Raw genomic sequence first — 26477 nt, forward strand, 5'->3', positions numbered from 1 at the left:
AATAAAAATAAAAATCGTCATCATATATTCAGTTGTTTCTATTTTTGTTTTTTGTTTTTTTCAATAAAGCGCCTCAAATTCAGGTCCCTATTTATTGTTGGTTTTTGAGTTATCCTGACGACCATTGACTGATGTCAGGGCTCCATCGAGCACGGGGGTGTAACAAGCAGTGGGCCGCACAGCCCTATGGCCTTACCAGTCAGGCTTAGTATAGTACTCCGTACTGTATGCACATAGTAATAAAGTATAGGCTATATGGCAATGCTAGTATACGTTCTCTGACCTCCACCGCTACAATTACCTAGCGCCGGTATTTCTTGCCAACTGATATCATATCCTGAACGACACTCGGGATTTACTTACACAGTGCTGTCGCTATGCCTCCAACCATGTTGTTTCTGCACTTCTATATAATGATGTACACACTGTATACGTCATGGGAGTGTCAAGTTTACCACAACGCCAATGAGCTTCAATCATACGGATACAAAGAGTGGAAACAAGGGGACGATGCATTACACCACTTGAATGATAGGCTAACAGACCTCCAGCGTTTCAAACGGCGCTTATAACCCCAGCTAGCAGAAAAAGCGAAGAATCAAGTTGAATATGGCCAACTTACTATGTACAAGGAATTCTGCTTTACTTTCTACAAATAGAAAAGCATAGATCAGACTTTAAAAAATAAATTAACAGGCCTCAACTGTGCCAGCATTCTCCACCAAGCCTCATCTTGACAACACCTTGCTGTAGAAAGCCTCTACTGGCATCGGGCAAGAGAAGATGTGGCTTGACTTCCATTAAATTACTTATGCCCTTAATCATAGATTAATTTGCTGAATTTGTGCTTTGTTCATAACCGAAAAGTGATTACATGATCTGTAAAACAGTGATTAAATGGTGGCAGGTAATTAGTAGTAGTCGTAGGGGGAAGCTCGTTCGTCGACTGCCGTCTAGAACTCCAGGTCTTGGCAGCCGACTGACGGTCCGCGGAGGAAACCAGAAAGAAAGGGTTCCCTCAACCTCCATGATCATATTCCCCACGCCTCAGATCACAAAACAGTCTTCCTTATCAGTCAATCCTGGGCGCAATTATCGAACTTCCATGATTCCATGTCGGTGATACTCGGGTCCGGCCCGCCTGCCATCCCAGCACGGCTAGCAATCAAACCACACACTTTTCAACTGATGTCTGGCCGTCGTCAATTGCAGAAGCTGAGCCCGTATCTACGAGAGCGCAGTGTTCCACAGAGATGCTTTGCAACGCAAATAAAAGCGGCCGTGGATGATCATCTTCTTGCTCACACCTGGTTAACGAGGACCCCGGAAGAGATTGTAAGCCTCCCTGGTGTTGCACGAGGGTGCGACTAGCTAAACGTCGAAGAGATCCCAGATGATGTCCTTTCGAGCCTTCCTTCTATACCGCCAACGCTCGCAGGACCCGACCATATTCCTATTCTCCTCTTAACCCCTAGTCTTGCCCAATGGGCCGATACAACCAATTCCTTTTTCGAACAATGCATCAACCGACTTTATCATAAGGCTCCGACATCCGATCCCCCCGAATCCGTACATGCCATTGTCGCAATTGTTGATAAATTGCCCGACACTCCATCGGTCCAGAAAGATATAACCGACAATGGCGCCGTGGCAGAGTCCGAGGGGATCTCCCTCCTATTTGCGAAAACGGCGAACATACAAGGGAGGGCCGCTGCGCCTCGACGCATTAGAAGCTCGGAAACTGAGGAATCAGCTCTCGTATTTTCCTTCCAGACGGGAATTTCGCATGGCTCAGATGATACGACCCTCCGCCGAGCTGTTCATGAGGTCGGACTGCGCCTCGCCAATACATTGTTTATCAATGGCAACGAAAACACTCTATTTGGGACTCGTTGGTCCTATAATCCTTCTTCATCCAGTTTTGCCTTCGATCGATCGGTTGAGCTTTCGCGCTGTCGAATAGCCTCTACTACAAGTTCTGTGCACAACTCATTGGCACTTCCTTTACATCCCATTGGCCAGCGAAGGGAGGTTATCTCCAGCATGGGAAACATCCTCCGTCAACTAGCAAAACATCCAAACGGTACATCGAAGGACCCGATGCCTGCTTCGTCTGAACTAGAGAAAGAGCTGCCACGGTACATTGAAGAACACAATATCGCTGACCGTAGGGTTTCCGTTTGGGCTCTGGTCGAGTCTCCTTCATGCAACCCGCAAGTCGAATCCGATGGCCTTCAGACCAAACTTGTGAGGTCAGTTCAGGCCGGAGGCAAACTTCACCGGGTCATGAGCGGCGGTGGTGGGTGGGGCAAGAAACAGGGCCTCCTTTCGCTTGATTACGAGACCAATTTCTTGGGACCCTGCGGGAGAAATGAATTTACGACGCTGGATAACATATTCTCTCCCTTTTGCGCGAGCACGGCACAGACTGCGCCACCTTCGTTTGAGGGGTTATCTATTGTCGATGACCTGTCGTCCTTGTCACAAGTGGCTAGGGCTGGGGACTACATTCAATTCTATGTTTCTGTCGAGCCAGACCATGCACAAAACAGCCGGCCGGAGCTGCCCGATTCCCGCGAGGGAGCGATCTCGTACCAATTCGGTGTCGTCTATGATAACGAAATGCCCTTAGACCAAGCGGGAAAACGTGCACCGCAAAAGGACTTAAGAGTGAAACCTAACTGCTTTGGAGCACTATCGGAGAAAGCAATGACCTACTCGCAACCAATCGTTCCAACCAGGCCGGAACAAGAGATTGTAGAGTCTGGTACTAAACTTGATATCCCGGGGTGTCGAGTCCACTTAGTCGCCTCATAGAGCTAGAAGGGCCAAAAGGCCACCCGTGCATAGTCACTGAAACAAAAGTGAGAAATACAATTGAAACCGTAGGCATTATCATACAGCAATTCTGTTAGTTTCCATATATGCAACCAGTATACTCCGATGAGCGGTGCCAAGCCGCAGGTCACGTGGCAGCACATGCGGTCCGTCAGCCTCCCCGAAGAGCAACGACCAGCAACCACGGTGTTCGCCTCAACTCCCATCAACAACCGAAGCCTTCGCATCACCGCAACTGTTGTCTACGCGGCACTCACCTGTGTGTACTGTTTCCTCTAACATTCTTTGTACTTTTCTTAATCAATCCTTCTCTTTCAGACCGGTCTAGTCTTTCAAAATGGCCACAGAACTTTGGTACGTAATCTCCTAGTTGACTCCTATCTGGGTCATTCGGTCGCTATGCCATATGCTTCTCCGATGATACAGTGTGCAAAGTAGTCGTTTGTCCTCTGCTAACTTCATATCCGTATAGTCCTGTCTATGCGGTGAGTATCTTCCCAGTTTTCGATGCCGACCATGCTAGAGCTCCAGCTAGCTACGGAACCGCTATCGCCAGCTTCCCCAGTGGTTGACGTACTGTGTTGCCCACTGAAGAAAGCATGACTGATTTTATTTATCGAAATAGCCCTTCTTCGGTGCCCTGGGTTGCACCTCGGCCATCGTCTTCACTTGCTTCGGTGCCGCCTATGGAACCGCTAAGGCCGGTGTCGGTGTTTGTGGAATGGCCGTCCTCAGGCCCGATCTGATCGTCAAGAGTACGTTGGAGCCCGCATTCAGCTCTTCCGACAGGATCGCCGGTTAAGTATCAAAGATTCTAACTGCGGATGGTTATAGACATCGTTCCCATTGTCATGGCGGGTATCATTGGTATCTACGGACTGGTTGTGTCCGTCCTGATCGCGAACGACTTGGCACAGACAGTCCCTCTATACACTGGATTCATTCAGCTGGGAGCAGGTCTCGCTGTCGGTCTGGCTGGTTTGGCAGCTGGGTATGTCTCTTCATTCTTAGTGAATCGGATACAGTCTACTTTTACCAGAGCTAGGAACTAATGGCATGGTGTATAGTTTTGCCATCGGTATTGTCGGTGACGCTGGTGTCCGCGGAACAGCCCAGCAACCCAGGCTCTACGTCGGCATGATTCTTATCCTCATTTTCGCTGAAGTTTTGGGTGGGTTTTTGCCTCATGAATGCATATCCTAGTCTCTTGTTCCAGTTTGTTAATGATTTGTCGCTGCATACAACAGGTCTTTACGGTCTCATCGTTGCCCTTCTCATGAACTCTCGGGCCAAGATCGATGCCAAGTGCTAAGCCATCTTTGGCATTCGTTGTGCGATATCTCCTTAATAATCCTCTTTGCGCAACGGAGTATATTGGTTTAGATTGGTCAACGTGACGTGGTAAACGCCTTGCTCCCCTGAACAAGAACGTTCTCATATTGTCACAGAGCCAAGATAAACGGCGATCGAATTGGGGAAGGAACGTTTGCTTATCTTCAATTGTCAAGAACTATATTCTTACATACAGGCCGAGGCTGTATGGTAGGATGATGTGTGGGTAGTCGTGGTAGATACATTGCATGGCTGAAGCCTGCGCTGTACCTGTACTTTATTGGAGTCGCTGTGGTCCTCGACTGGATCATTTACATTGCAATGCTGACATGCTGTTTATGCGGTTATTTGCTGTTTCTGTTCAAGTTACTACTTGCTTTCAAGATTCGATTCGGGATGTTATCTGTTATTTGGAATCAAAAGACCTCATACTATGATTTTGGTGCATTTCTAGCCCGTGCGTCCGTGCGTCCGTGCGGCTGATATGCTGATATCGTAAATATCTGCTGTCTTAACTTCATATTTTTACATGTACCGCGTTTGGAAATATATTCATTATTCTATAAATTTGCTACACATAAGTTTTCTTATGCTGCAATCGGTGTAACCGTTGACTGAGTTACATTGTATCTAGTAGTACAGGGCGCAATCAGAGCTTTGCGTCGAATAATCACATTAAAAATACAGAGCTATATGTCCATCTTCAACGATCAAACAAAGTGATATAAAAAATAGCTATGTAAATGATACTGTCTATAGAGTGGACAATGCATAGGAGACGTGCAATATTCAAGAATATGAATATACCGTGGGAGCCACAAGGACGGACACGAAGTAAAGCACCGAGGGAATCACTAACCGGTTCAAGTCCGACAAGATGGCTATGTGCAGCTCCAAAATGCCATGAGACTTGAGGGAAGGTGATCGGAAGGGGGCAGTGCAAGAGGAAGGAGGTGGGAATAGGGAGATCCCGATTAAGCCTTGTCAAGTTTGCGACGCAAGGTTCTCGTCTTCCGCAAAAGCTTCTTGTACTTGTGCTTCTTCATCTTCAGCTTACGCCGTCTCTTAGTGCTGATCGCTTGCATGGTACGGTTATTGCGCAGGCGCTCGATGTAGGTGGTTCCAGGCTGGGACGGTACGTCGATGATGGCTTCATTCTCACCGGCGCCAGGAGCGTCCATTTCTGGAGTGCGAACGAAAGGACCCGTATGAGCTTCGTACGTCTTGCGACCATCCGCATGTGTGGACTCGTGGATGGTCAAAACGGTAGAGTAGCTGGTTTCGCGGGGAGAGAAGTTTTCCGACTCCACGGCACCGGCATCTTTCGCTTCATCGAAGGGAACCGGTGGCGGCGGGGGGTGGAATGGACGAAGTCGCCTTGTAAGCTCCTCTACGGAAACCTTCAGCTCTGCCATGTTCATTCCGTCGAGCTGGTTACCCTCCATATCGAAGTGGTTCAGAGAGCCCTCTTGTTCGCCTAGATGATAGGCAGGGTTCTCCATAGAGTTGACGGTAGAAGATAGAGTGAGAATCACATCGTCCGATTCATGTTTCGTGGGTTTCTTCGCGGTGAATATGGCATCAAATGCTTCAGGGCTAGAAGGAGGAGGAACAGTGGTCGAAACGGAGATAGGTCGGTGGATAGAAAAGAATGAAGCTACATGAACATCTGCTCCGCGAGGGAAAAAGTTAGTCAAAAGACAATCTAAGAACCTTATCCGCCTCCTTGGTGCTATCTCTACTCACCATGGGGTTGGAGGTGTTGGGTGGAGGGAACGCTAGGCAGTCTCGAGAAGACCATATGCTGGTTCGACTTGGAACCATTGCGGCCACTGCTATCTTTTCCCCTTCGTCTGGATGCCTTACCCTCGCGCTTTTCGCTTGCATTCACGCCCTTTGTGGGGGTCTGAGAAGAAGCGTCAACTTTTCTGGAACCGTCACTGGGCTTCGAAGAAGAAGATGAGGAGTAACGGCGCTGACGCACATGCTGTGCCGCGCCTAAGAGGGTATTAGAGGAAGCTGGAAGAGCTTGACTGGACGAGCGAGCAATGCCGGTGATGGGAGCAATAGGAGCCCATGCAGCCCGGCGTAACGAAGAGGACAGCATTTTCCGACGTCGAATAGCCCAGAAACTGGGTGACGAGTATGTCGGGAACAACGCCGGTTAGAAGTCGTCTGAGGCGAATTCGAAGTTGAGCCGATCAGGCGGAAGCCTAATCCGGTAAAGCTCGTTCCTCATTAGACACCTGAGGCATGAATAGCACATCGATCATGTGATATAATGATCATTCCACCTCTCCATGAGTTTACTTGTACGGAGTACTAAACGTAATAATGTCGAGGATAATAAACTGACAAAGCATCGGTTTTCAAAGGTAGAATGTGTACCTCTTAAGAGGTGATACGCGTTGAGATGCCGTGGAAGGCTTCGCTGCATTGCATACAACCTAATCAACAAGATATTGCTCATAGCCCGGAAATTATTCCAAAACAACATCCTTTCATCCAGGACAAGTATAAGTATTTATCACCAGGAGGGAGAAAAGAAAACTCTTGCCTACACAGCTGCATTTCAAACAGAAATAGAGTTCTATTTCCTTAAAGACAACGTACCAGTCCCAATAAACACCAAACCAGAAATCCTCACCTATAGACACTTCAGCCCAGACTAGATTGTCAATAATCGTAAGATTGAAACTAGATATTATGAAAACAAAATGCCGAAGCCTTTGCCACAATGTATTACAGTATGAAAAGGACAGAAAAAGCAAGTAGCCATGGAAACTGCCAGACATAATGAATGACGACAGAAGAGAGAATAGAAGAATAGAATGGTATCAATCCGCATGGCGTAGAAAGAAAGAAACTCGTCGCTGAACCGAATAAAAAAGGCACCATGTAGTAGTGTAAGCTTTTCATGCAAGGTTGCAGTAGAACTGTAGCACAGAGTCGACCAAGACCACTTCCTCGATGCATGTATAAAGAAAAGAAAGGGGTAATAAGCGTGAAAAGAATAATTCAAGGCTAAGGAGAGGGCCACAGTATCGTAGAAAGAGAAAACGCTCTGAAAATGCAACGTGAAATGCTGAATGAATAGAACAGCCTCAGGCTTGCGGATATCATCGTGGAAGCCAATCGTTTCTGATAAAACATTGATTATCATAAGATAAGAGTGTGCAGATTCTTCTGGATGATCATGTCCTGCACCGAATCCATGGTTGCTTTCAGCAGTGTTGTATCAGTCGCATTGGTGTAATGGATGTAAATCTCTCGGTCGGGAATGCGATTGATGCCACGGAACCTGTCAGCGAAATATCTTGCAGCAGCATCAAAGTCCGTATTCGAACCGTTGAAATCCGGAAAGTGTCTAGACACAGGGGAGACACTTAGTTTGCCCTTGAAGAGATCGATCTTGTTCAGGAAAAGAATGATGGGCTTGCGCTTGAACCATTCTCCGTTAACCAATGACTCGAACAGCATCATGGCCTCGTGCATTTGGTTCTGTTAACAAGAAACAGCGTTAGATAGATGTGTCAAATCCGGAAGGAGCGCAAGATTCTTACAGCGTTCTGGTCCTCTACTAAGCACTGGTCGTAGCCTGATAAGGCGACCATGAAGAGAAGACACTGCACACCCTCAAAACAATGGATCCACTTCTTCCGCTCAGACCGTTGGCCACCAACATCCATCATTCGGAAGTTCATTTGGCCAAGTTCAAATAGAGTTTCTGTAATTCCTGTGGTTCGTAAACGCGCTTGGAGCATGTCCTGATTGTCGGGGAGCCAGCCAGGCGCGAATATCCGGTCAAGTGAATCAAAGAAGCTATAAGGTCAATAACCGTCTCTATTTTATTGGTACAAAATCGGTACTCACTAATGCAGATTATCGTGAAGAGCAAACTCATGTCCTCTAGCGACAGCCTTTTGCACCCCTGCGTCGTTCCACATGTCCCTCATCGCATCGCGAACCTTGAGGTCGGAGAATGCTTCATCTGAGCCCACGTCAGACTCCAAATTATCTACATAATCCGCAAGTGGCTGTAGATTGGCATCAAAGATTAGTCGATGCTTCAAGCAGGATGCAAATGAGAGAGATGTAGAACAATGGCTGACTCCGATTCTTATTTACCTTTGTCTTCTCTTGCTCAAACTCGATGCTTTCCGTGCGCATGATATCTAGCAAAACCTTGAACGCAATGACAACATTGGAATAGATTACTGCACGCGTTTGACGGCGTTCATCGTCAGGAAACCCCCCGGAATGAATGATGCGCATTTGTTTTATGATTGTTGATTTCCCTGATTCGCCAGCACCTTAAGGTCTGTCAATACAAATCCCTGAAATAGATTTGTCCAGAGACTTACCGAGAAGGAGAATTTTGATGGTCCTATCCATCACCTTTTTATCATTTTTCAGGACCTTGTCTATCCGAGCATTTCGTTGTAAAGCATCCTTGTCCGTTGTGTCAACGGGCTTTGAGCTCATACAACCCATGTTGCCTGTGATTTTCTGTCACTTATAGGAGAACCTTTTTCACGACCTCTGAAGGCGGCAATTAGTTTAAGAACTTGAGCATTGGTGTACACATGGGAGGGGAACAGGCGAAGTCCAATGGCAGCAGGTGAATCAGGGGACACACCTGACAAATGCTCATGACCACTCAAAAGGTGACCTTTAAGACATGCGACGACCACCAACACAGAATACGAGTGGGCAGACTATCTTCGCTGGGAGAGCAACTAACCGATTTGTTGTGATAATAGTATTATTTTATGATGGTGGAATTAAATAGCGAAACAAATGCAAAAAGAAAACACGGAAGTGCCTCTGTTTGCGATCAAATGGGCGAAAGTCAGAACTCCAGCTGAAACAGTTACTCGAGAGGTGGATTCTGGAGTTCCGTTCGTACGACACAGCACCCTGATGTCACGGCAGAATGAGCTGCCGGTTGAAGTCCAGGCGATTGTAGAACCGCTCGACAAATGTGATAATATTGAAAACCACAGCCAGGCTATCCGACAGCAGATGACCCCCGGATGAATTAGAGAGAGAATCCCAGAGGCAGCACAGCTACCCAGTGACGGCAACGACCAACTCCAAGCGCAAAATCGAAAAAGAAATTATGGAATTAGGAGGGTCCTGCGAATTGTTGCCACTAGAAAGTTCAGTCCCAGTCAAAATTGGGTTATGATGGCAAACCGGAGGCTCAACGGGGGAGGTTTGCGAAGATGGGAGTTGAGGTACGAGCTCATGCGACGTCTGCCGAAACCAAATGGGGAACGTCAAAAAGCGCAAAGGAATGTTCTATTCAGTAGTGGTTGATCGACCGCTCTCAAAGCGGGATTTTGATTGCGCCAACGACTCTTAGAGGCGTTGACCTAAGATGAGGACGTTAGTAGCAGTAGATAAGCGACGACGAGGAGAGAGGGGGAGAGTAAAGAGAAAAAAGGCTCCGGATATCAATATAGTAAGATTAATAGCCACAAGTGGTACATCGCTGCCGTGCCACAGAAACCGATTCAGGGAGCGGGAAGAAGGGACACAAGTGGGGTGGGGGTGGGTGGGAGAGAAAGGAAGAGAACACCAGGAGCAGTGTCAGTAGGGAACGAGTAGTATCCGTGGTAATGTCGCGCAATCTGTTAGTTATATTCAATCAATTCCGATCGGAGCAAGAGACAAGAAGGAGTGGACGAGGGGGACCCATTTTCACAGCGCCCGGGTAAGATAACTAGGTCCATTTAGGTACTTTTGGAGTCATCGTCCTGCAGTGGACTTTGGTTAGTTCGTTAGTTCGGTTCTGGAGTTGGGTGGCCCTGGCACTAGAACCAAGAATGTACTCCGTAAATGCTAGATCTCCAGCAGCAGGAGATGCGCGTGGCATGTGTCGTCCGTTAATTCTTTAGTATCCGCAGCATCTCCGTTCTTAGCAAAAGTTAGTGTCATTAGCCTCGGCGGATAACAACCCATTGTTACCTTTAGTACCAGCCAGGCGCCATCTTCGCCTTTCAAAGAGAATTTTGCTTCAACATAGGGAGGGAAAACCAAAAAAAAATAAAAATAAAATAAAAATATATCTATAATAATAATAATTTTTAGGATTGATAATATCAAATAACGTAAAAGTCAAAATTAACATGTGAGTGGCTGTCCCCAAATTCACTCGAAAAGAAAGCCAATTCACAAATACGGCCTGCTTACCTATTGTGAGACCTTAACTCTCCTGGGACTTTCGAAAAAAAAAAAATTTAAAGTGTTCCACCCTTGGACGATTCCTTAGCCTCAAACTCGGTCGCTAACTGCCTTGTAGGTACAGAGTATGCAGCTACTACTATCTACCTTGTAAATAAATACCTACGTATTACCCTGTCGGCACTTTGTTTCCCCCCTCCCCTCCTTCTTGAATGTATCACTAACCATAAACTAAGTTCTGAATCCTGGACATATCCTTTTACTAGTAGTAGTAGTATTGAAATAGTCCTCCCAATACTTGAATTCCTGTCCTGTACAGTACGTTCGAACATACTCCGTACATAACTTGATATGGTGTATTGCATGATGATTACCTAAGGTTTCATCCCTAAAATCTCAGCCGGCATGTTGGTTACGACGTTAACTCTGTCCCTCCTACAATGTACAATGCACATACTCCGGAGCCTAGCCGGAGTCTCCGATCCAAAATTTCCACTGGTTCCCACTCCACTCGTCCCCCCTCGTCCTGCCAGAACCTGCAACCGAACATTGCCACGAGGTACGGATGCGACGCACGGATCGACAGATGTTTGCTAGAATAACAAGGGCTGCTTCTTCGCCGATTCTATTACGGCTGATAAGAACCCTCACTAGTACCCAGCACTATTGATGTGATATTTCATTCCTATTCACTCAGGTTGTGGTATTTGAATTTCCTGACATTCGTATTTTGGATCTTTTTGCCGAGGATATTGAGGAAGGGAAATATGGGGCTGAAAAGAAATGAGCTCGTAAATCAGTTCCCGATAGATCAGAATAATAAAATTGATCAGGAATGATTCGTATGACTGTTTGGAAGATTTCTGGAGTTTGAACCTAAAACTTCATCCACCTCGCTTATAACCAGTGCTCAAAGCGTAACCCAGTTAATTAATTATATGGCAAGATCGCCCCATACAATATATAAACAGGAACAATCGCCGTAAATTATAGAACATACGGAGCAGATGGAAAAGAGGGGCAAAGAAAAAGAAAGTCACGAATCTCAACAAGGACTGCCAATAATACTCGAACACCGTAATGATCATCCTATAAACCTTGGTATTATTGGTGAAAGACATAGTGATCATTGTCTACCTTACGACGATGGTACACACAGCACTCTCTTGTCGAGTCATGCGGGTGGTCCCAGGCCCATGGTAGTAGGGACCAACACCTGCTCTGTGGTATCACTTACTAGTAGTACCGGCGCCCCCCTTCCCCCCTAAAATCATCACCCGACGGATGGTCCTCTCACCTGAAGAAACCATGGAAAGTCTATTGTTCGAATCGCAAACTTTATTCCAAGATCTGTGCCCTACAGCAATGAAAAGTTTGGTAGACGATGATATTCAAAGTTTCAGACATATAAAATAAGAAATACATAAAAGAAGCAATACCTCCTCCCCGAAAGACCCCCTGGGGGGACAACCACGAAAAAAAAGAAAAACCCCCCCAGAACTCCTTGAAATCCGCTTGTGGGTCATCCGGTGCGTCGGATTTCATTCTTCCGGTTTCAGCTTTACGACGAACAGGGCCGCCGCTCCGACACTAAGGCAGGGGGGGCAGTCAAGGTCCGGCCGCCAGGACCCATTCCATCCATCACAATCTTTACGAGTCCCGAGCAAACAATGACTGAGCTCATCTCGAACAGGTAAACAATGCCATGCGTTGCAGACATGTCCGCGGGATCTCGTTTGATGGATCATATTAATAGTCGTTAATGTATTGATGTCTATTCTTGTTTTGCTACCCTTTTGAATTTATATATATATATTTTTTTTTGTCTCACACACTCATTTTTCTTTCTTTTTGATTCTTTGAGTATTCCGTGATCTCGAGTTCAAATCATGTCTGGATTACTAATAGTTCATTGGTTACGGTACTCCGTACAGAGTACATTGTACGAATTAAGTAACCTTACGGGGTCAGCAGCCACGACGGGAACTTGTGACAAGGGTGAATTTATGTGGGCTACATTCTGCAGCACTTCTTATGCCTGTGCTCAGTTGACAATAGGACAACGGGTTATCACTAAACATCATATGCCTGATGCTCTAGCAGGCATGACAATGGAGGAAATCCAATATACATATTAGATGTTTATTCGAATACTATTACACTATGCCTATGCATAAAGCTTATCTCAGCGTTCACTCGAGTCGATTCATAGTTTAGAGGTCAACACTAAAAGCTCTCCAGTGGCATGCAGTTTGACCTGGCCTCCTAGTCTTTCATTTCATTTCTTCCCCTTCTCTCCCCCGCAAATGGAGGAACGTACATACATAAGAAACGGTGCTTACCTAGTACACTATGTAGGCCTTGAGGCATGGGGTGATACTGATCTCTCCTGCATTCATATTAGCTCAATCTAGCACATCTTCTGCAAGTTTGAGGCCTCCCAAGCCCATATTCGACAGGTTAAGTTCATTGCCACTGGCTCTTGCCAATTGTCTTGGATGTGTAACTAAAACTGAAGAACATGACATGATTCCCCCCAAGCCATGTGTTCTTTATTGCCTAAAGGAGCAAATGATCCTCGTCCATGACATGTTTCACTTTCGCAGCCCCACAGCCCAGGCGGAGTGCTTTCACTAAGTTTTCATGACCCTGATCCATGCCATGCCGTCGCCGCCAATGTTATTGACTTCCAACTTCCAAGGCAACCCTCTCGACAGGGCACACCTGTCAGAAGGTATACGATATGTACTGCAAACACATGATGGATCATAATTCTGTGTGTCTCGCGTGGCAGTGGAAGCGCTCAGACTCCAATATCGTCTTAAACCCTAGTCCCTTTCATCCCAGTCGGGAGAGTTCTAGAAACGGCAGTCCACGCCTGCCGGTAATTAGTTTCGTTTGATATTCTTACGGATTGGTGGCTGGCCCGGTTAGAGTTGGGTCTAAATTCTCGCGTGGCTTCTTCCGCTCACGAGCCAAGGCAATATGTTCAGCTACTATAGGTCCACTGTTTCCCCAACCTTTAGCGACTTGGGTGAATCCTAGTTGATACATTCTCCCTTCTACAGCGGAACGCCGGGAAGAAAGCCAAAACAAGGTTATTTGGCTAGTCGCCATGTCTCATCTATATGATAGATTTGTATCCATTGCTGATTGGTATTTAGACAATCTGACATATACCACTGCAAATGTCAACATCAGTACTAGTACTCCTCACAATAAGTAATGACTCTAGAATGCTCCAGAAAATTGAAGAAGAAAATCAGTGAAACAGAAAAAAAAAGAAGAAAAAAAAGAAAATAACTGTTCTACTTTACTGAAGAATTCATGCTCCGTAGATCATTTACCGCTACGGAGATAGGAAACAAGGCCAATAATGTTGGGTATCATTCTAGACCAGTCGCTTTACCAATTTTTTTTTGTCTCTAACCAATCCCAATGATCTCGTCTTCTCCACGGAGCCGTTCTTCATTATTTCATTGGTAAATATACCGTTTTCAATGCCCCATATCCCGAACATTGTGCGAGGCATTTCCGCCTGGTTGCGGAGCTGTTCGTATTTGAACTGGAGTACAAGCACAAACACCCAACTAAATCCGGGATATGATTGCCTTATGTTCTCATGGTAAGTTATTAGTTATTAGTATCTACATTTATATCATAATCGTACTATATTTTACTACTCGCGAGGTTGAAAAGGTGCGTTGTCATATATATATGCCCTCACCCGGCACCGAGCAGCCCTACAGAATACATCATATCTAAGTGGGGACTGGAATTCTTAGCAAAGCCATGCTTTCTCACTGACGTTGGAAAACGATGTTTGTTAGCCTTGGCGTTATGATACATCAGGGTGTATCTTAGACACTGTAAAAGACCGACCAGATTTGGTCAGGGATTCGTACTGTGTATACGTCTTGATTGGCATGGCGAGCTGTGATGACGCCGATGCGCTCATTTCCGAGGTTGTCATGCCCAAATTGGTGTATTCATTCAATTGTTAGCTAGACAGCTCCTGTCATAAACCATCTTTAGGTACTATAGGACATGCAACATTTATAGTAAGAAAGCCTGGCAAACTCGAGTTAATGCCTTCTTTGTTGAGCCAATTTGACATAAGCTTAAAAGGAGTTGTGGGGCGCTCGTTTTATCCAATTAAAAAAGTATCTGTGTTGAAGTCAAGTAGGTGAGGCACATTCGGAAAACTGTTCTTTGAGATCGCGTCAATCGTACTAGATGGGGTTCACTTGAAATTTTCTTTCTTTCTTTCTTTCTTCTTCTTCTTCTTCTTTTTTTTTCTTAACGGTGAATGTTCTTTGTTTTTTTCGTGATGTCCAGCGAAGCAAACATAAATTAACACCTAAGTGTCGGCATTTTTGAACGTAGGATAAAAAGCTGACTCATCAATGATAAACATGTGACGCCATCAATGGATGTGAAACAACAACCATGCCTCCTAATTTATCTCCTTCATTTTGATTGCTTCTCGATGGTGCCAGGCTAGGCATTTATACGAAAATATATTGCGAACTAGTGGGATCTTCATTATCTTATATCATTGAATGTGATTGTGCCCCGTGTGAAAGGTGAGATGCGCGGCCTGCAGGACAGCATGCCCAGCTCCCCCCTTAAAAGGTAAGCAGTCAATCATCTCGTTAGACAGCGGCAGGATGCTTATCATGCATGTACCAGCGATGAGGAGCTTGAAAGTGCCTCCCTCTTGCGAGACGTTTCGACTCCAGAGCTTGAGAAAAGTCGATCGTTTCTTGGATATTCCGAAGATGCCGAAACCCATATTGGAGAGCTTCGGGAGGGCCATGTGAGGAACAATGCATCATGGTTCTCACTCGCCCGCTGTACAATATTTGCAATTCTGTCATTTATTTCAGTCTCTTATTATTTTTGGTTTATAATTCCTAGTACGTCACCGTTACCCTTGCCATATTCCTTACTTTCTCTGACCTAGTGGCTGGTTGTATCAGACGGACCATCTGAAAGCGTTCCTCCGCGTCCTGTGACAACTTCGATTTGCGAGAGCCCCGAATGTGTACACGCCGCATCTGAGATTCTCTATAACCTTGACCCGAATTATGATCAAATTAATCCCTGCACCGATTTCGATCAGTATGTCTGCGGGGGGTGGAGAGAACGGCATGACATGCGCCCTGACCAGGGTGCCATATTTGCTGGAACTATGATGAGTGAAACTGCGCAGACGCGCCTTCGCCACTTGCTTAGCTCCTCAAAACCTTCGGAGCCGGCTGATTCAAACAATTTTGAGAAATTGAAGGCAGCATACACTGCCTGTATGGACGAGACGACAGTCACTAAGTGGGGAAGCAAACCGCTTGATAATATGCTGGCCGAGTTCGAGAAGATATATAGCCGAGATTCAACCTCTCTTAGAGGATCGAATACCGACCTAACAAAAGCAATACTCTACCTCATGGAATCCGGTGTCGAGGCCCTGGTATCCCCGTTTGTTGCTGTGAGTAATCCACGCTCCTTTTTGACTTTGAACCTGCCTTAAATTTATAGTCTGACGATCGTGACCCGGACTCGGTCGCAATATTTGTGAATCCCCTTGGTGAAATCGGACTTCCAGCAAGGGAATACTATAACAATACGGAAACTGTCAAAGAATACACTACAGTAGTGGAGAACGTGCTTGGAGAATTTACCGCTGGTAGCGGGACAAAGTACCACCTGCGTGACGTCGTTGCTTTCGAAGCAAAAATAGCAGATATTACCCCGGACACACAAAGTCAAGAAGATGTGACCAAGTCCTATAACCCGCGGACCATTGAGGAGACACAATCTCTCCTCCCACAGATCTCCATGTCAGACATAATATCAGCTCTGGCACCATCGGGCTATAGAGGTGACCGCTTGATAGTGGGCTCTCCGTCCTATATGGAAGCATTATCATCCATTTTAAGCGATACCCCAAGGGAGGTTATTAATCTTTATTTCAACTGGAAAATTATACAGACCTACGCAGATGAAATAGAAGACGCGAAAACCCAGCCTCTTCGTGAATTTAACAATAGGCTTGCAGGAAAGGACCCGCAGGCCACAGAAGAAAGATGGCGAAAATGCATTAAGTCCCTGGACGATAACCTTGGCTGGACATTGAGCCGATTTTACGTTCTCGATTCATTCTCGGAAGCGTCAAAGGAACTTGGTGATCAGATAGTGTCAGACATCAAGGAGCGTTTCGTGTATACCTTACGTCAGACAAGCTGGATGCCCTCCGAAGTGAGAGATCTGGCGATCAAGAAAGTTGGGAATATTGTTCAGAAGATTGGCTATCCCACGAAAAGCCCTAATGTGATGGATCCAGCAGACGTGGAGAAATACTATCAGCACCTGAAGGTATCCAACGAAACTTTCTTCGAGAATACAGTTGCCGCCGCAAAGTTTGACCTACACAATGAATGGTCGAAGCTAGGAAAGCCGACAGATAAAAATGAATGGAGCATGACTGCGCCCACTGTAAATGCATATTACAACCCTCCTGGCAATGAGATCGTTTTCCCTGCCGGGATTATGCAACCACCAGCATTTTACGGGCCGTCTGCTCCTTTATACCTGGCTTATGGAGCGTTTGGAGCTGTCAGTGGACATGAGCTATCACATGGTAAGTCGCGAGACAACATGTTAAAGTTGGGGCTACTGAGGGACGTATTGACTTACATTGCTGCAATAGCATTTGATTCGACGGGTAGACACTACGACGAGACTGGAAACTATACTGATTGGTGGGATGACAAGACGGTCGACGCGTTCGAAGAACGAGCCCAGTGTTTCGTCGACCAGTACTCGGAATTCACCGCTCCTGAACAGGATTCAGAGCCCCTTCACGTCAACGGACGTCTTACCCTTGGTGAGAATATCGCGGATGCTGGAGGCATTGGTGCGGCATATCACGCTTGGAAAAAGCATGAGCAGGTCTCCCCGGATTCTCAGCTACCTGGTCTTTCGAAGTTTACCAAGGAGCAGCTCTTCTTCATTTCATATGCCAACTGGTGGTGTAGTAAGACTACTGCAGAAGCCGCTCGAAAGGCTATCTACAGCGACCCACATGCCCCCAAACCAGCAAGGATTATTGTGAGTGCTATGGTTTTCTTTTTGCTTCTTCAGTCTTGAATCAGCTTTTGTGATCAAATGGAACATCTCACGAAAGCAGCGCAGCTTACGATCACCACAGGGAACGATGGAAAACTCTCGAGAATTCAAGGAAGCGTTTAACTGCCCGACGAAGAAGCCCGTCTGCAAGCTCTGGTAGCCGAGAAGGACGAAGTAGTGGACTCCATTATCCATCAATGAATGGCGCAATTTTGTGGGAGTAATTATTGATTTATTTTGCAATTCTATCTACGCGTAAAGTATGGGTCACAAGCTTTATTTACGGGCTGATTTCACCGAAAACATCTGGGGTCCTACCAGGTAGGCTTATAACTAGCCGTGGTTGCACCATTTGCCTTGCTGTGTAATACTACTGATAGCCACCGCGCTTTTCTTCGTACCGCCCCTAAAATATATCTTTGCGAGATATGTGCTCGGGACAGGTCAATTGCCTTGCTGGTAGGCTGCCTAAACACGGGCAAAAGAGCACTTCCTTGTTCAAGGCCAACAGAGTTTGACATGAGACAGTAGTCGACTTGAGAGAATCCCCACATACTGTAAGAAAAGGCCTAGCGTTGAGTTGACCGGCTTATATTGGCTTCTTAAGGTTTCGGATCGAAGATCAGATAGCTACTTTTCTCACACCGTCCCGAATTCACAAAAGTACGGAGTATAGCTCACGTTTCTTCTGATCATATGAGCAAGAAGTTGAAGTATATACTCTATCGTGATGCAGTATGCATGCAGATAGTTAACTCACTACAGACTACGCACTAACGGAACGACTGGGAGGTGGGTTCTGACTTTTGACCCATCAACTTTCCCTGATCCGAACTTCACCCTATTCGCCGCCTTCCTTTATGCATCTTGGATAGCTTCTCGTGGCCCCTAATTGGGGTAAATCACTCTCTAAACGTCCAACCGAATTGGGTATATTGATACACTTTAGTAGGTACTGCAAGGCTTCGGCGCCTAACATCCAAATTTTGGCAGTCTAAGCCCTAATGATCAAAGGTCAGTTTGCGGTTAGTTCTCTTTGTCATCTGTTGGGGTTGCCTTCTACTTTAACGATCATTCTTTTGAGAATTATTAATTTTTCTCTTTTGCTTTTTGAGACGTAGTTCCCTAATCAATGAACCGAACGGGTATTTGGTACTGTACAAAGGTACGTACACTCTCATATAGAGGGTCCCGCCCATTATACTCCGTAGATCTATCCATCTCCTTTTCTAAGAATAGAAAGTTCTAGAGGTCTAGCTGCCTGAATAGGAGACATGATTTTTTTTTTCCTGTTTTCCTTTCTTGTTTTCTTTGCAGGGTTTTTTTTTTTTTTTTTAAAAAAAAAAATATCTTTCTTTAGAAAAACTACCCTCGCCTGGTTGTGGAATCATTCCATCCCTTAAATACTGGACGCTAAGGGACGATCGGCCTCGGACCCGCCACAACGGTCAACAGGCTAACCGGAAGAATGATAGTCCAGAGTTGATAGACGGCGTCATTCCCGAGGCTGGTAAAACTCCTGTCATTTTGGGGTCCTGATCTCTCCTTGCTATTGGCACCTAACGGCTTCCGAATACCCCGACCAACGCAAGTGCTAATGTAAGTTGACTGCACGAAGCTTGGACGGATTGGCCAATATGATTTCATGCTGGTTATCATTATTATTATTTATGATCTTTTCTCTTTTCATTTTTCCTTCTAACCACCTCCCCCCCCTTTTTTTTTTTTAAAAAAAAAAAAAAAAAAATCCCCTTTTGCCTTCTATTGTAGCCGAGGAGAATATCTCCTTTTATTTCCTCTCTCCCCTTTCCTTTAAACCCGGTGCAGTTGTTGGGATCTAAGGGGTATTAATAAATAATGTTGGGTAATATCTAGGATGTTGGAAATGGGCTGATCATTCGATGTGCCCAAATTCCCAATTTTCAAGAGGCTCCACATTACTTACTGTCCCTAAATTCCGAGGTTGGAGACTGCACCTCGCGGACTAGCCCTTATTAACACCAGAAGGGAAGGAAAAGAAATATGATACGTAAAGAGAAAAAAAAAAAGTAAAAAAAGCTCTAATATTCCCAAGGTATTGGGTCCAATCATGGAGCTCTTTTCCTTTCTTTTTTCTTCGTTCTATTTTAGCTCCGTAAGGTAGTATTTCTGACGGGCTATTCGATGCTACCTCGCGGGCTATTGAAGTAGACATCAACTATCGGTAAGCCGACCACAGAAAGTCTGAATTGACAGATCGAGGTGTGTCGATAGTTTCAATGTACGAGCATCGTCAGCATTGTAGAATAGGTAGATAAATTTGGGTCCGATCGATTCTTTTGAGTCGGGCCTGAGGGCGCGCCGATGACGAGTCTAATTCTATGAAACCATTTATTATCATGTAATAGATAGTACCACTCACACCCGAGGAACTCTTACTTCAACTAGCAGTAGGTATAGAAAGTCGATAAGAAGTCGAGTGTATGGCATGACAGCCTTTGCTCAGAGATAGACGCGTCGTCGTCTCACGGCTACTTAGTATCCTAACGAGTAGTACCGCGGTTACGATTTGCTGGGGCGAGGTCGTCCCACGATCTGGAATTTGGTTGATCAACACTTCTCAGCTGACCGACTTTTAGAAGAGAACTACTAGTAGGCAATTCAGTAGTTCACGAGTACTCCGCACTTGGTATGGCTAAGATCATCATCAGAGGGTGAAGCCAAGTGGGTGACTTAATATCTGCAATCCCTCGAAAGAGGGACTCCCCTCTCGTTAGTACCGAGTGAACATACTTGCTTTCAGGAAATATACTTTGACTATCAGATCCTCCGCAGAATGCGCCGAAATTCCTTGAAGTGCCTTGCCTCGCCGGTAAATTAGAAAAAAAAAAAAAAGGGAAAGAAAGAAGGAAATATTTCAAAACAACATAAAAGAGGAAGGGCAAAAAAAAAAAAAAGAGAACAAACAGTCCTTTTGGGGCTTCTTCAGTGTATTGTACCAAGTTTCCCAACAAGACTACTTGCTGGATGGTTCCTCTCGGCTGCAGTGGATGGTTCCGCTCTGTTGGAACTCTTTTTAGTACGGAGTACAGTAGTTTTTCACTGGTTAGTGGCCACTAAATCTGTACCTTTAGGCCTCTTTTTCCTCTTTCTCCAACTCCACCGTGCCGCTCCTCCTCCACTCTTTTCATCCCGTTCTTTTTTTAATGATCACTGTTTACGTTGTTCTTACTGGTACTTTTTCTATTGATATTATTGCTCCCTCTTCACTGTACCTACGATTTTCTTTTTCTGGTTGTTTCCCGAATATCTACCACCATCTTCCCTACGACATAGCAAAGAAAGAAAAGAAAATCTCCATGTTCCGTCGCATTTACACGAACGTTTGATCTTTCCAATCGTACTGAGTCTGGTCATGTCGTGTCACAAGAACGGACTGCGATCCCGGCTGAGGCTGTTAATGCTCTCTTATACTATCTAGAATTTTTCGACTCGGTGGATGAAAGGTTCTATTTTTGCTATCCGTAAAGGGAGGGACCCTCTCCTGGTCCTTGGTGAGAGGAGGCGTTTGCTGGGTACACTCCCTTATCCAACATGGAGCCGAATACGTCGCTCGTTGAGTCGCCCGGTGGGAAACCTGGTCATGCTCAAGGCAAATCGATAACAGCTTTACTCGAACGTAACTTCGGTTCGAATACGCAGAGCAGTCCCGAGGACAAGAATGCGACATGCACTTTGCGACGCGCCCACACAGTGGCACAGGGAAACAATGTGGGAGAGAAAATAAAACTGGGCTCGAAGACAGCAAGGGAGAGAATAGCAACCTCGTTTCTACGAGTGAAGGACAGTCATGAATTACTTCGGAAGCGTTCCTCCAAACGACTCGACGCCCCGGCCTCTCCACGCGATACGCCTGCAGCAGCGAGAGAACCGAACCATTTCACGGTTGGAAATGTTGGTCAGAATGGAAAGATTTTCCTGAGGTAAGGCCAGGTTGTAATTCGCCAGGATCCGTGCGACGGGTGTTACAGACTGAACAGAAAACTAATTAGTGCGCTTACCTATTAGACCGATTCGTAACCAGTCTCTCAAGGAACCTCGTCCACAGCCCTTTGCTCCGTCCGACGACCAATCCAAAGACGGGCACGTCCACTCGCGCGGACTCGATGGTCATAGAGTGGACGAACCTTCGCGGTGGTCCAACTCGCAGCTCTCGGAGCTGCGCCCGGAACTCATACCTGAAGAAACGTGCGACGACGGTCAGTCGATCAAAACAGAATCGACGCGATCTGGACCATATCATTCCCTCCGTCGTCCACGTCCCAGAGCGCGCTCCTTTTCAACAATCTCGGAGCAGGGATCAACCTTTCGTGCAGGAGCCAACGGGGAATTCCGTATTTTCATTGATCGATCAGAGGACCGACCCAAGTCTGCAGATGGATCTTTATGCCCAAACCCGGGTACTTCAATACCTCATTACGGCTGGGACTTTTCCCATTATGGTGCCAATGGAAGTACTCCCCTGTACAACTCTATATACTCGAGGGCCTCAGTATCCGACAACTTTCTCGCCGCGCGCTTCTTGCGGGAAAGTTTGAACCCTGGTCCGATCTCTGATGTTTATCTTAGCCAACCAGATAGGCCGTCCTTTGCCGCCTCGATGTTCTCGGGAACACCTGCCATAGAGTTAACCCGGGGCTCTACTGCCACCGACAAACCAATTCTCTACGAGCTAAAGGAGCCCATTGAGCCGTCCATTTTCGAGAATTTGGTTTCGAAGATGGATGATGGTAGGGTAGTTCGGTATGTTCCTCGTACCAAGGACATCAGCGCTGCTACCCCGGCCCGCATCGTCGCGCAGATATCGTCCGAATCTTTCATGGATTATGAATTGGTCTCGGATTTCTTCCTTACCTTTCGTTCCTATCTCTCCGCCAGCTCTCTCCTTGCTCTCCTGCTTGCACGACTGCAGTGGGCAATCAACCGCCTGCAAGACGATGGGAGAATCATTCGTATCCGCACGTTTGCAGCGCTCCGACATTGGATCTTGAATTACTTTGTCGATGATTTTATTCCCGACTATGACCTTCGGGTTCGTTTCTGTGAAACGATCAATAGTATGTATGATAATGTTAAGGCTCGAGAAGGTGGCGGAACGAGTGATCTAAAGATCCTCATCGACCTCAAACGATGCTGGTATGGAAGATGTTCTGCCTACTGGGATTTCCAGGATCAACACATCGCATATCACACCCCAGACTACCTCATTGTTCCGGGCGGTGATGAACAGCTAGCGACAGGCTGTGCTGAAAGCCAACTAAGAATGGTCCGTACTACAAGTAGTCAGGACCGTGAAGGCCGGCCTCGGCCACCACATGTGCGGAATGATTCATCAGCTACAGCCAAGAGTATGCCAGTTTCGGCGGACAGTGACCGGAGTTTTCACGCAACGTCGTGTTCGCTACCGCCTAAATCTCCCAAACGCCTCTCTATGTTAGTTATGGACACCAAAGGTCCACATCCAGTGCCTCTTACGCCTTTGAAGCCAGTAGGGTCTCTGCAGGATCCCCCTGCTTCTTCCCCAGTCACATCGAGGCGCTTTCCCTTTCATAGCCATGCACATAAACGCAGTGGTAGCTTCTCAGATTCTGCGCGAGACGGCAGAGCGCATCCATCTTTGCTCAAGCTCGACTCTCAAGGGCACCTCGCAACCCCGGATACCTTGAACCTCGGTAGCTTAATACGCGGTGAACTATATGCTCCTGCTGAGTCGTATATGACAATGATGGCTCCGCCATCCCCCCCTCTACCGTCGTCTTCTGGCACGGACCGACGAAGCCAGCCTGAGGAGACATCTAAGCCTGCTACTTCGAGTTCTGGCGTTAAGACGATCATTGGGTCAATACGCCGTGCTCTGAATGGCAGAAATGGGGCCCAAGGAACATCTACGCGGAACACCAACGGGCCTTTCGCCCCGTCAACTCGAGGCAAAACGTCGGCTATGCCAACAAATGTCGCGTATGGTTCGGATTATTACCGAGACAGGAAGGCAGCGACCGCGGCCAAGAAACCGACGCGAATTGATATCCTGTGTGATAGGTCGTTGCAACAGTACCACCGTGCTCTTACTGGGTATGTCGATGCCAAAGAAGGTGACCCAGTTCAGGAGGTGGGTGCTCTACGGTCCAGAAGATCCTGGCTCGGACACAGCGTAGATGGCGATGAACATGACCACCTGGTCCTTCGGCCTGACCAAGGCCGAGCTAAAAGCGTATTGACGGGTGGCAGTAAATCTATTGTCATCGTTGATGACACTGGTTTAAGAAATCCTCTCATGTCGGGCGCAGTTGGCCTCGAACAACCCCCCGGCTTTCTGAACGGTGAGAATTCACCTATTACTCCGAGAGCTACTTCTTTCTACCCTCAATCACAAAGATCAACAGTTGCCGGTGATGAATATATGCTGCCCATATATCTTGACGACACGGACACTAGATCACTAAGCAGAGCCTCCCATTTCCTGCGCCCGCCAGGCCTCTTTGCATCACAAAGATCTAGCTCTGTAGGGCGTGGATCGACATCCTGGAAAAGGACGTCACCATCACTCCGTCTTCGCAAATATGCTTCTTTCCAGAGTGGAATATCAAGACAGCGTCTAGCAGTGGTCGCCGAGCCAGATCTTCCGAGTTTAGACCAAGGCTCGCCTGGAAATGTTGAGAAATCGGCTGGTCCGACGCTTCGCAGACGCCCTGGTGGAGATCTACGTCAGATGCGAGATGGCCTTGGCAGTCCATTACGTTCACATCCTGCGTCTTTTGTGTCAGGTACTACCTACCAAAGCTCCACCGCTGATAGCGGAGCTACTCACCTAGCAGATGTTCATTCGAGGCCTCAGACCCATTTAATTCCTCCTAATCCTCGATTCTCACTCCTACAAACACATTCATCCCAGGACCTAAGGCGTTCATTCGAGGCCGCCATTGCGCAGTTTGCGCAAATTCCAGACGACGATGACGGGGGAGTCGAGTCAGCATTGATGAAGCTTGAAGGCAAATGGACAGGAGGGTCCACTGACACTGCTACCGAGCCGCAGCAAAACACCCAGGTCCAAGGTAGCGCACGTGAACGGGAGTTCTACCACACTCCTCATACTCGCACGGGATGGGACACTGGGGTCCATAAGCGCCAAACATTGGCCAGCGAAAGTTCGACTTATTCGCACTTGCGAGGGCGCAGTGTTCCTCGCAGGCCTTATTCCGAGTCGCTCGCAGAGTCGGAAGACTCGTACAGCTCTATACCTCTCCTTGAGCGTGGACTCAGCGATGAATCAATGAAAAAGCCTAGCCAGAGCCGGACCAGTTCACAACAGGCTGCGCCTGGTCGAGTGCAGCCAAGCGACGCTTCAAGTAAATACACATGGGATACAGAATCATCGCACCCTTCCTTCGATATCGTGAAGGAGACCGAGAGTATCAAGCGCATTCCACGAGGGTCAACGTTCCCGGCGCCTCACCGCTTTAGTCACCGTCTCTCAGGCCTTTCTGAGGATTCAGCTGACTTGATCAATTCCCAAGAGGCCGCCGGTCAACGGCTTTCACTTTATACCGACAGTATGAGCCGATCGTCGTTAGGTATACCACGCCATCCTCTCGCGCACCCCCCTACTCCTCCAATGACCATACAACATCGATCTGTGACCTCTTGTGCATCTCCCTTGAATCCTGCTCTTTTTCAGGCCCCACCCTTGACACCGGATCCATCTCCTAGTCGAAACATCGAGCCAGCACACCTGCGAGCAATAAATACACAACACGTCTCTAGCGATGTTCTTTCTCGGTCAGAATGGGACCGTCAATACCGGTATCCCGAACCTGACCATGTACCTTTCATCCTCTCTTGTGAATCCCAAACTCTCGCCCAACAGTTGACGATTATAGAAATGGCTGCACTTAGTGAAATCGACTGGAAGGATCTTGTTGACATGAGATGGAGTAGTGGATCTCCCTCGTCGGTGAGCTGGGTGCAATTTCTCATGGAAGAGGAGCGCCGGGGCATCGATCTTGTGGTGGGACGTTTCAACCTAATGGTGAAATGGATTCTCTCGGAGATAGTTCTCACACGTGATATCCATGAGAGGGCTCGCACTATTACGAAGTTCATCCATACGGCTGCACATGCCAGACGCATGTGTAATTATGCGACCATGCTTCAGATTGCCATTGCGCTATCTTCTACCGACTGCTCTCGGCTCCAAAAGACTTGGGGACTTGTGCCCTCCGAAGATAGAAGTCTCTTAAAAGACATGGAAGTGCTTATACAGCCAGTGCGTAATTTCCATGACCTTCGTGTCGAAATGGAAACAGCAAATGTACAAGGGGGTTGCATTCCCTTTGTTGGTAAGTTTCATCTTGCAGCCCACAGATAGTTTGAGAAAGAAGGCTAACCGGAGAATAGGTCTGTATGTACATGACCTTACATACAACTCTCAAAAGCCGGCACAGGTTGCAGCCCATGATGGAGAGCCTTTGATCAACTTCGAACGCTATCGCACAACCGCCAAGATAGTGAAAAGTCTTCTTCGCTTGATTGATGCTAGTACCAAGTACACATTTGCGCCGGTGCAAGGCATTATCGAACGCTGCCTTTGGATTGCATCGCTCTCAGAAGAGGAAATCCAAACTCATAGCAAGCAGCTTGAGTAATTGATCACCGTTGCCCGGCAAGATTTCACGAGAAATAGATAAAAAGGGAGGAACCAAGCGTCATATTTGATTCCTTCGAAGTATACCCGATATAATATCCACTCATAATACCCAAGCCTTTTGCTTTGTGCGATTGATATTTATTAACGACTTTGTTATTTGTGATCATGAACTGCAAACACATGTACATTATATACTTGCATCGGTCTGCCTGTCCGCCTGTCTTTTTCTTTTTCTCTCTTTTTTGTCCTGCTTTGGTCGTTAAAATTTTGAGGGATTGTTGCTATTTGGGTATTGATCTGATATCGG

The 26477-nt window shown here is 46.7% G+C and overlaps 7 protein-coding genes across 7 annotated transcripts; 4 read left to right on the top strand and 3 right to left on the bottom strand.

Moving 5' to 3' along the window:
* The first annotated feature begins 896 nt into the window (after nucleotides 1-896).
* BDV27DRAFT_128034 (uncharacterized protein) lies at nucleotides 897-3050 on the top strand. The gene is made up of 2 exons (XM_032066895.1): nucleotides 897-1335; nucleotides 1387-3050. The coding sequence occupies exons 1-2, from the start codon at nucleotides 1114-1116 to the stop codon at nucleotides 2815-2817; spliced, it is 1653 nt and encodes a 550-aa protein (XP_031927811.1). The 5' UTR covers nucleotides 897-1113; the 3' UTR covers nucleotides 2818-3050.
* On the top strand, nucleotides 3051-4734 carry BDV27DRAFT_128039 (H(+)-transporting V0 sector ATPase subunit c). Its single transcript, XM_032066896.1, has 7 exons — nucleotides 3051-3097; nucleotides 3157-3192; nucleotides 3311-3323; nucleotides 3464-3593; nucleotides 3673-3829; nucleotides 3906-4009; nucleotides 4086-4734. The coding sequence occupies exons 2-7, from the start codon at nucleotides 3176-3178 to the stop codon at nucleotides 4148-4150; spliced, it is 486 nt and encodes a 161-aa protein (XP_031927812.1). The 5' UTR covers nucleotides 3051-3097; nucleotides 3157-3175; the 3' UTR covers nucleotides 4151-4734.
* Nucleotides 4735-4752: 18 nt separating this feature from the next.
* On the bottom strand, nucleotides 4753-6321 carry BDV27DRAFT_128042 (mitochondrial 37S ribosomal protein mS38). Its single transcript, XM_032066897.1, has 2 exons — nucleotides 5917-6321; nucleotides 4753-5839 (listed from the first exon to the last, which is right to left on the bottom strand). The coding sequence occupies exons 1-2, from the start codon at nucleotides 6275-6277 to the stop codon at nucleotides 5145-5147; spliced, it is 1056 nt and encodes a 351-aa protein (XP_031927813.1). The 5' UTR covers nucleotides 6278-6321; the 3' UTR covers nucleotides 4753-5144.
* Nucleotides 6322-6877: 556 nt separating this feature from the next.
* Nucleotides 6878-7237, bottom strand: BDV27DRAFT_111534 (uncharacterized protein). Its single transcript, XM_032064543.1, has one exon. The coding sequence runs from the start codon at nucleotides 7144-7146 to the stop codon at nucleotides 6913-6915; it is 234 nt and encodes a 77-aa protein (XP_031927814.1). The 5' UTR covers nucleotides 7147-7237; the 3' UTR covers nucleotides 6878-6912.
* On the bottom strand, nucleotides 7238-8865 carry BDV27DRAFT_111533 (guanine nucleotide-binding protein subunit alpha). Its single transcript, XM_032064542.1, has 6 exons — nucleotides 8810-8865; nucleotides 8535-8712; nucleotides 8299-8483; nucleotides 8044-8207; nucleotides 7734-7992; nucleotides 7238-7671 (listed from the first exon to the last, which is right to left on the bottom strand). Exons 2-6 carry the CDS (start codon nucleotides 8662-8664, stop codon nucleotides 7330-7332), a joined length of 1080 nt encoding a protein of 359 aa, XP_031927815.1. The 5' UTR covers nucleotides 8665-8712; nucleotides 8810-8865; the 3' UTR covers nucleotides 7238-7329.
* A 6085-nt stretch (nucleotides 8866-14950) lies between these two features.
* BDV27DRAFT_145060 (M13 family metallopeptidase) lies at nucleotides 14951-17647 on the top strand (the record flags this gene model as incomplete). The annotated part of the gene is made up of 6 exons (XM_032070351.1): nucleotides 14951-14994; nucleotides 15052-15278; nucleotides 15342-15829; nucleotides 15898-16999; nucleotides 17069-17469; nucleotides 17570-17647. The coding sequence occupies 6 exons, from the start codon at nucleotides 14951-14953 to the stop codon at nucleotides 17645-17647; spliced, it is 2340 nt and encodes a 779-aa protein (XP_031927816.1).
* Nucleotides 17648-20958: 3311 nt separating this feature from the next.
* On the top strand, nucleotides 20959-26344 carry BDV27DRAFT_111601 (mitotic regulator LTE1). The gene is made up of 3 exons (XM_032064544.1): nucleotides 20959-21449; nucleotides 21535-25862; nucleotides 25921-26344. Exons 1-3 carry the CDS (start codon nucleotides 21061-21063, stop codon nucleotides 26166-26168), a joined length of 4965 nt encoding a protein of 1654 aa, XP_031927817.1. The 5' UTR covers nucleotides 20959-21060; the 3' UTR covers nucleotides 26169-26344.
* Nucleotides 26345-26477: the final 133 nt, after the last annotated feature.

This window comes from Aspergillus caelatus, assembly GCF_009193585.1.
Source record: "Aspergillus caelatus strain CBS 763.97 unplaced genomic scaffold BDV27scaffold_83, whole genome shotgun sequence".
Lineage (NCBI taxonomy): Eukaryota > Fungi > Ascomycota > Eurotiomycetes > Eurotiales > Aspergillaceae > Aspergillus > Aspergillus caelatus.

Bases quoted from the DNA above. Each gene is read 5' to 3' on its own strand.
- BDV27DRAFT_111533 (XM_032064542.1), bottom strand. From the start codon at position 8,664: ATGGGTTGTATGAGCTCAAAGCCCGTTGACACAACGGACAAGGATGCT. The intron at 8,484-8,534 runs GTAAGTCTCTGG...ACAGACCTTAAG, and splicing joins CATCAAAATTCTCCTTCTCG to GTGCTGGCGAATCAGGGAAA. The intron at 8,208-8,298 runs GTAAATAAGAAT...GCCAATCTACAG, and splicing joins TTGAGCAAGAGAAGACAAAG to CCACTTGCGGATTATGTAGA.
- BDV27DRAFT_111601 (XM_032064544.1), top strand. From the start codon at position 21,061: ATGGAGCCGAATACGTCGCTCGTTGAGTCGCCCGGTGGGAAACCTGGT. The intron at 21,450-21,534 runs GTAAGGCCAGGT...CTTACCTATTAG, and splicing joins AATGGAAAGATTTTCCTGAG to ACCGATTCGTAACCAGTCTC. The intron at 25,863-25,920 runs GTAAGTTTCATC...ACCGGAGAATAG, and splicing joins GGGTTGCATTCCCTTTGTTG to GTCTGTATGTACATGACCTT.
- BDV27DRAFT_128042 (XM_032066897.1), bottom strand. From the start codon at position 6,277: ATGCTGTCCTCTTCGTTACGCCGGGCTGCATGGGCTCCTATTGCTCCC. The intron at 5,840-5,916 runs GTGAGTAGAGAT...CTCGCGGAGCAG, and splicing joins CCAACACCTCCAACCCCATG to ATGTTCATGTAGCTTCATTC.
- BDV27DRAFT_128039 (XM_032066896.1), top strand. The intron at 3,594-3,672 runs GTACGTTGGAGC...GGATGGTTATAG, and splicing joins GCCCGATCTGATCGTCAAGA to ACATCGTTCCCATTGTCATG. The intron at 3,830-3,905 runs GTATGTCTCTTC...CATGGTGTATAG, and splicing joins CTGGCTGGTTTGGCAGCTGG to TTTTGCCATCGGTATTGTCG.
- BDV27DRAFT_111534 (XM_032064543.1), bottom strand. From the start codon at position 7,146: ATGCATCGAGGAAGTGGTCTTGGTCGACTCTGTGCTACAGTTCTACTG.
- BDV27DRAFT_128034 (XM_032066895.1), top strand. From the start codon at position 1,114: ATGTCGGTGATACTCGGGTCCGGCCCGCCTGCCATCCCAGCACGGCTA. The intron at 1,336-1,386 runs GTAAGCCTCCCT...AACGTCGAAGAG, and splicing joins CGAGGACCCCGGAAGAGATT to ATCCCAGATGATGTCCTTTC.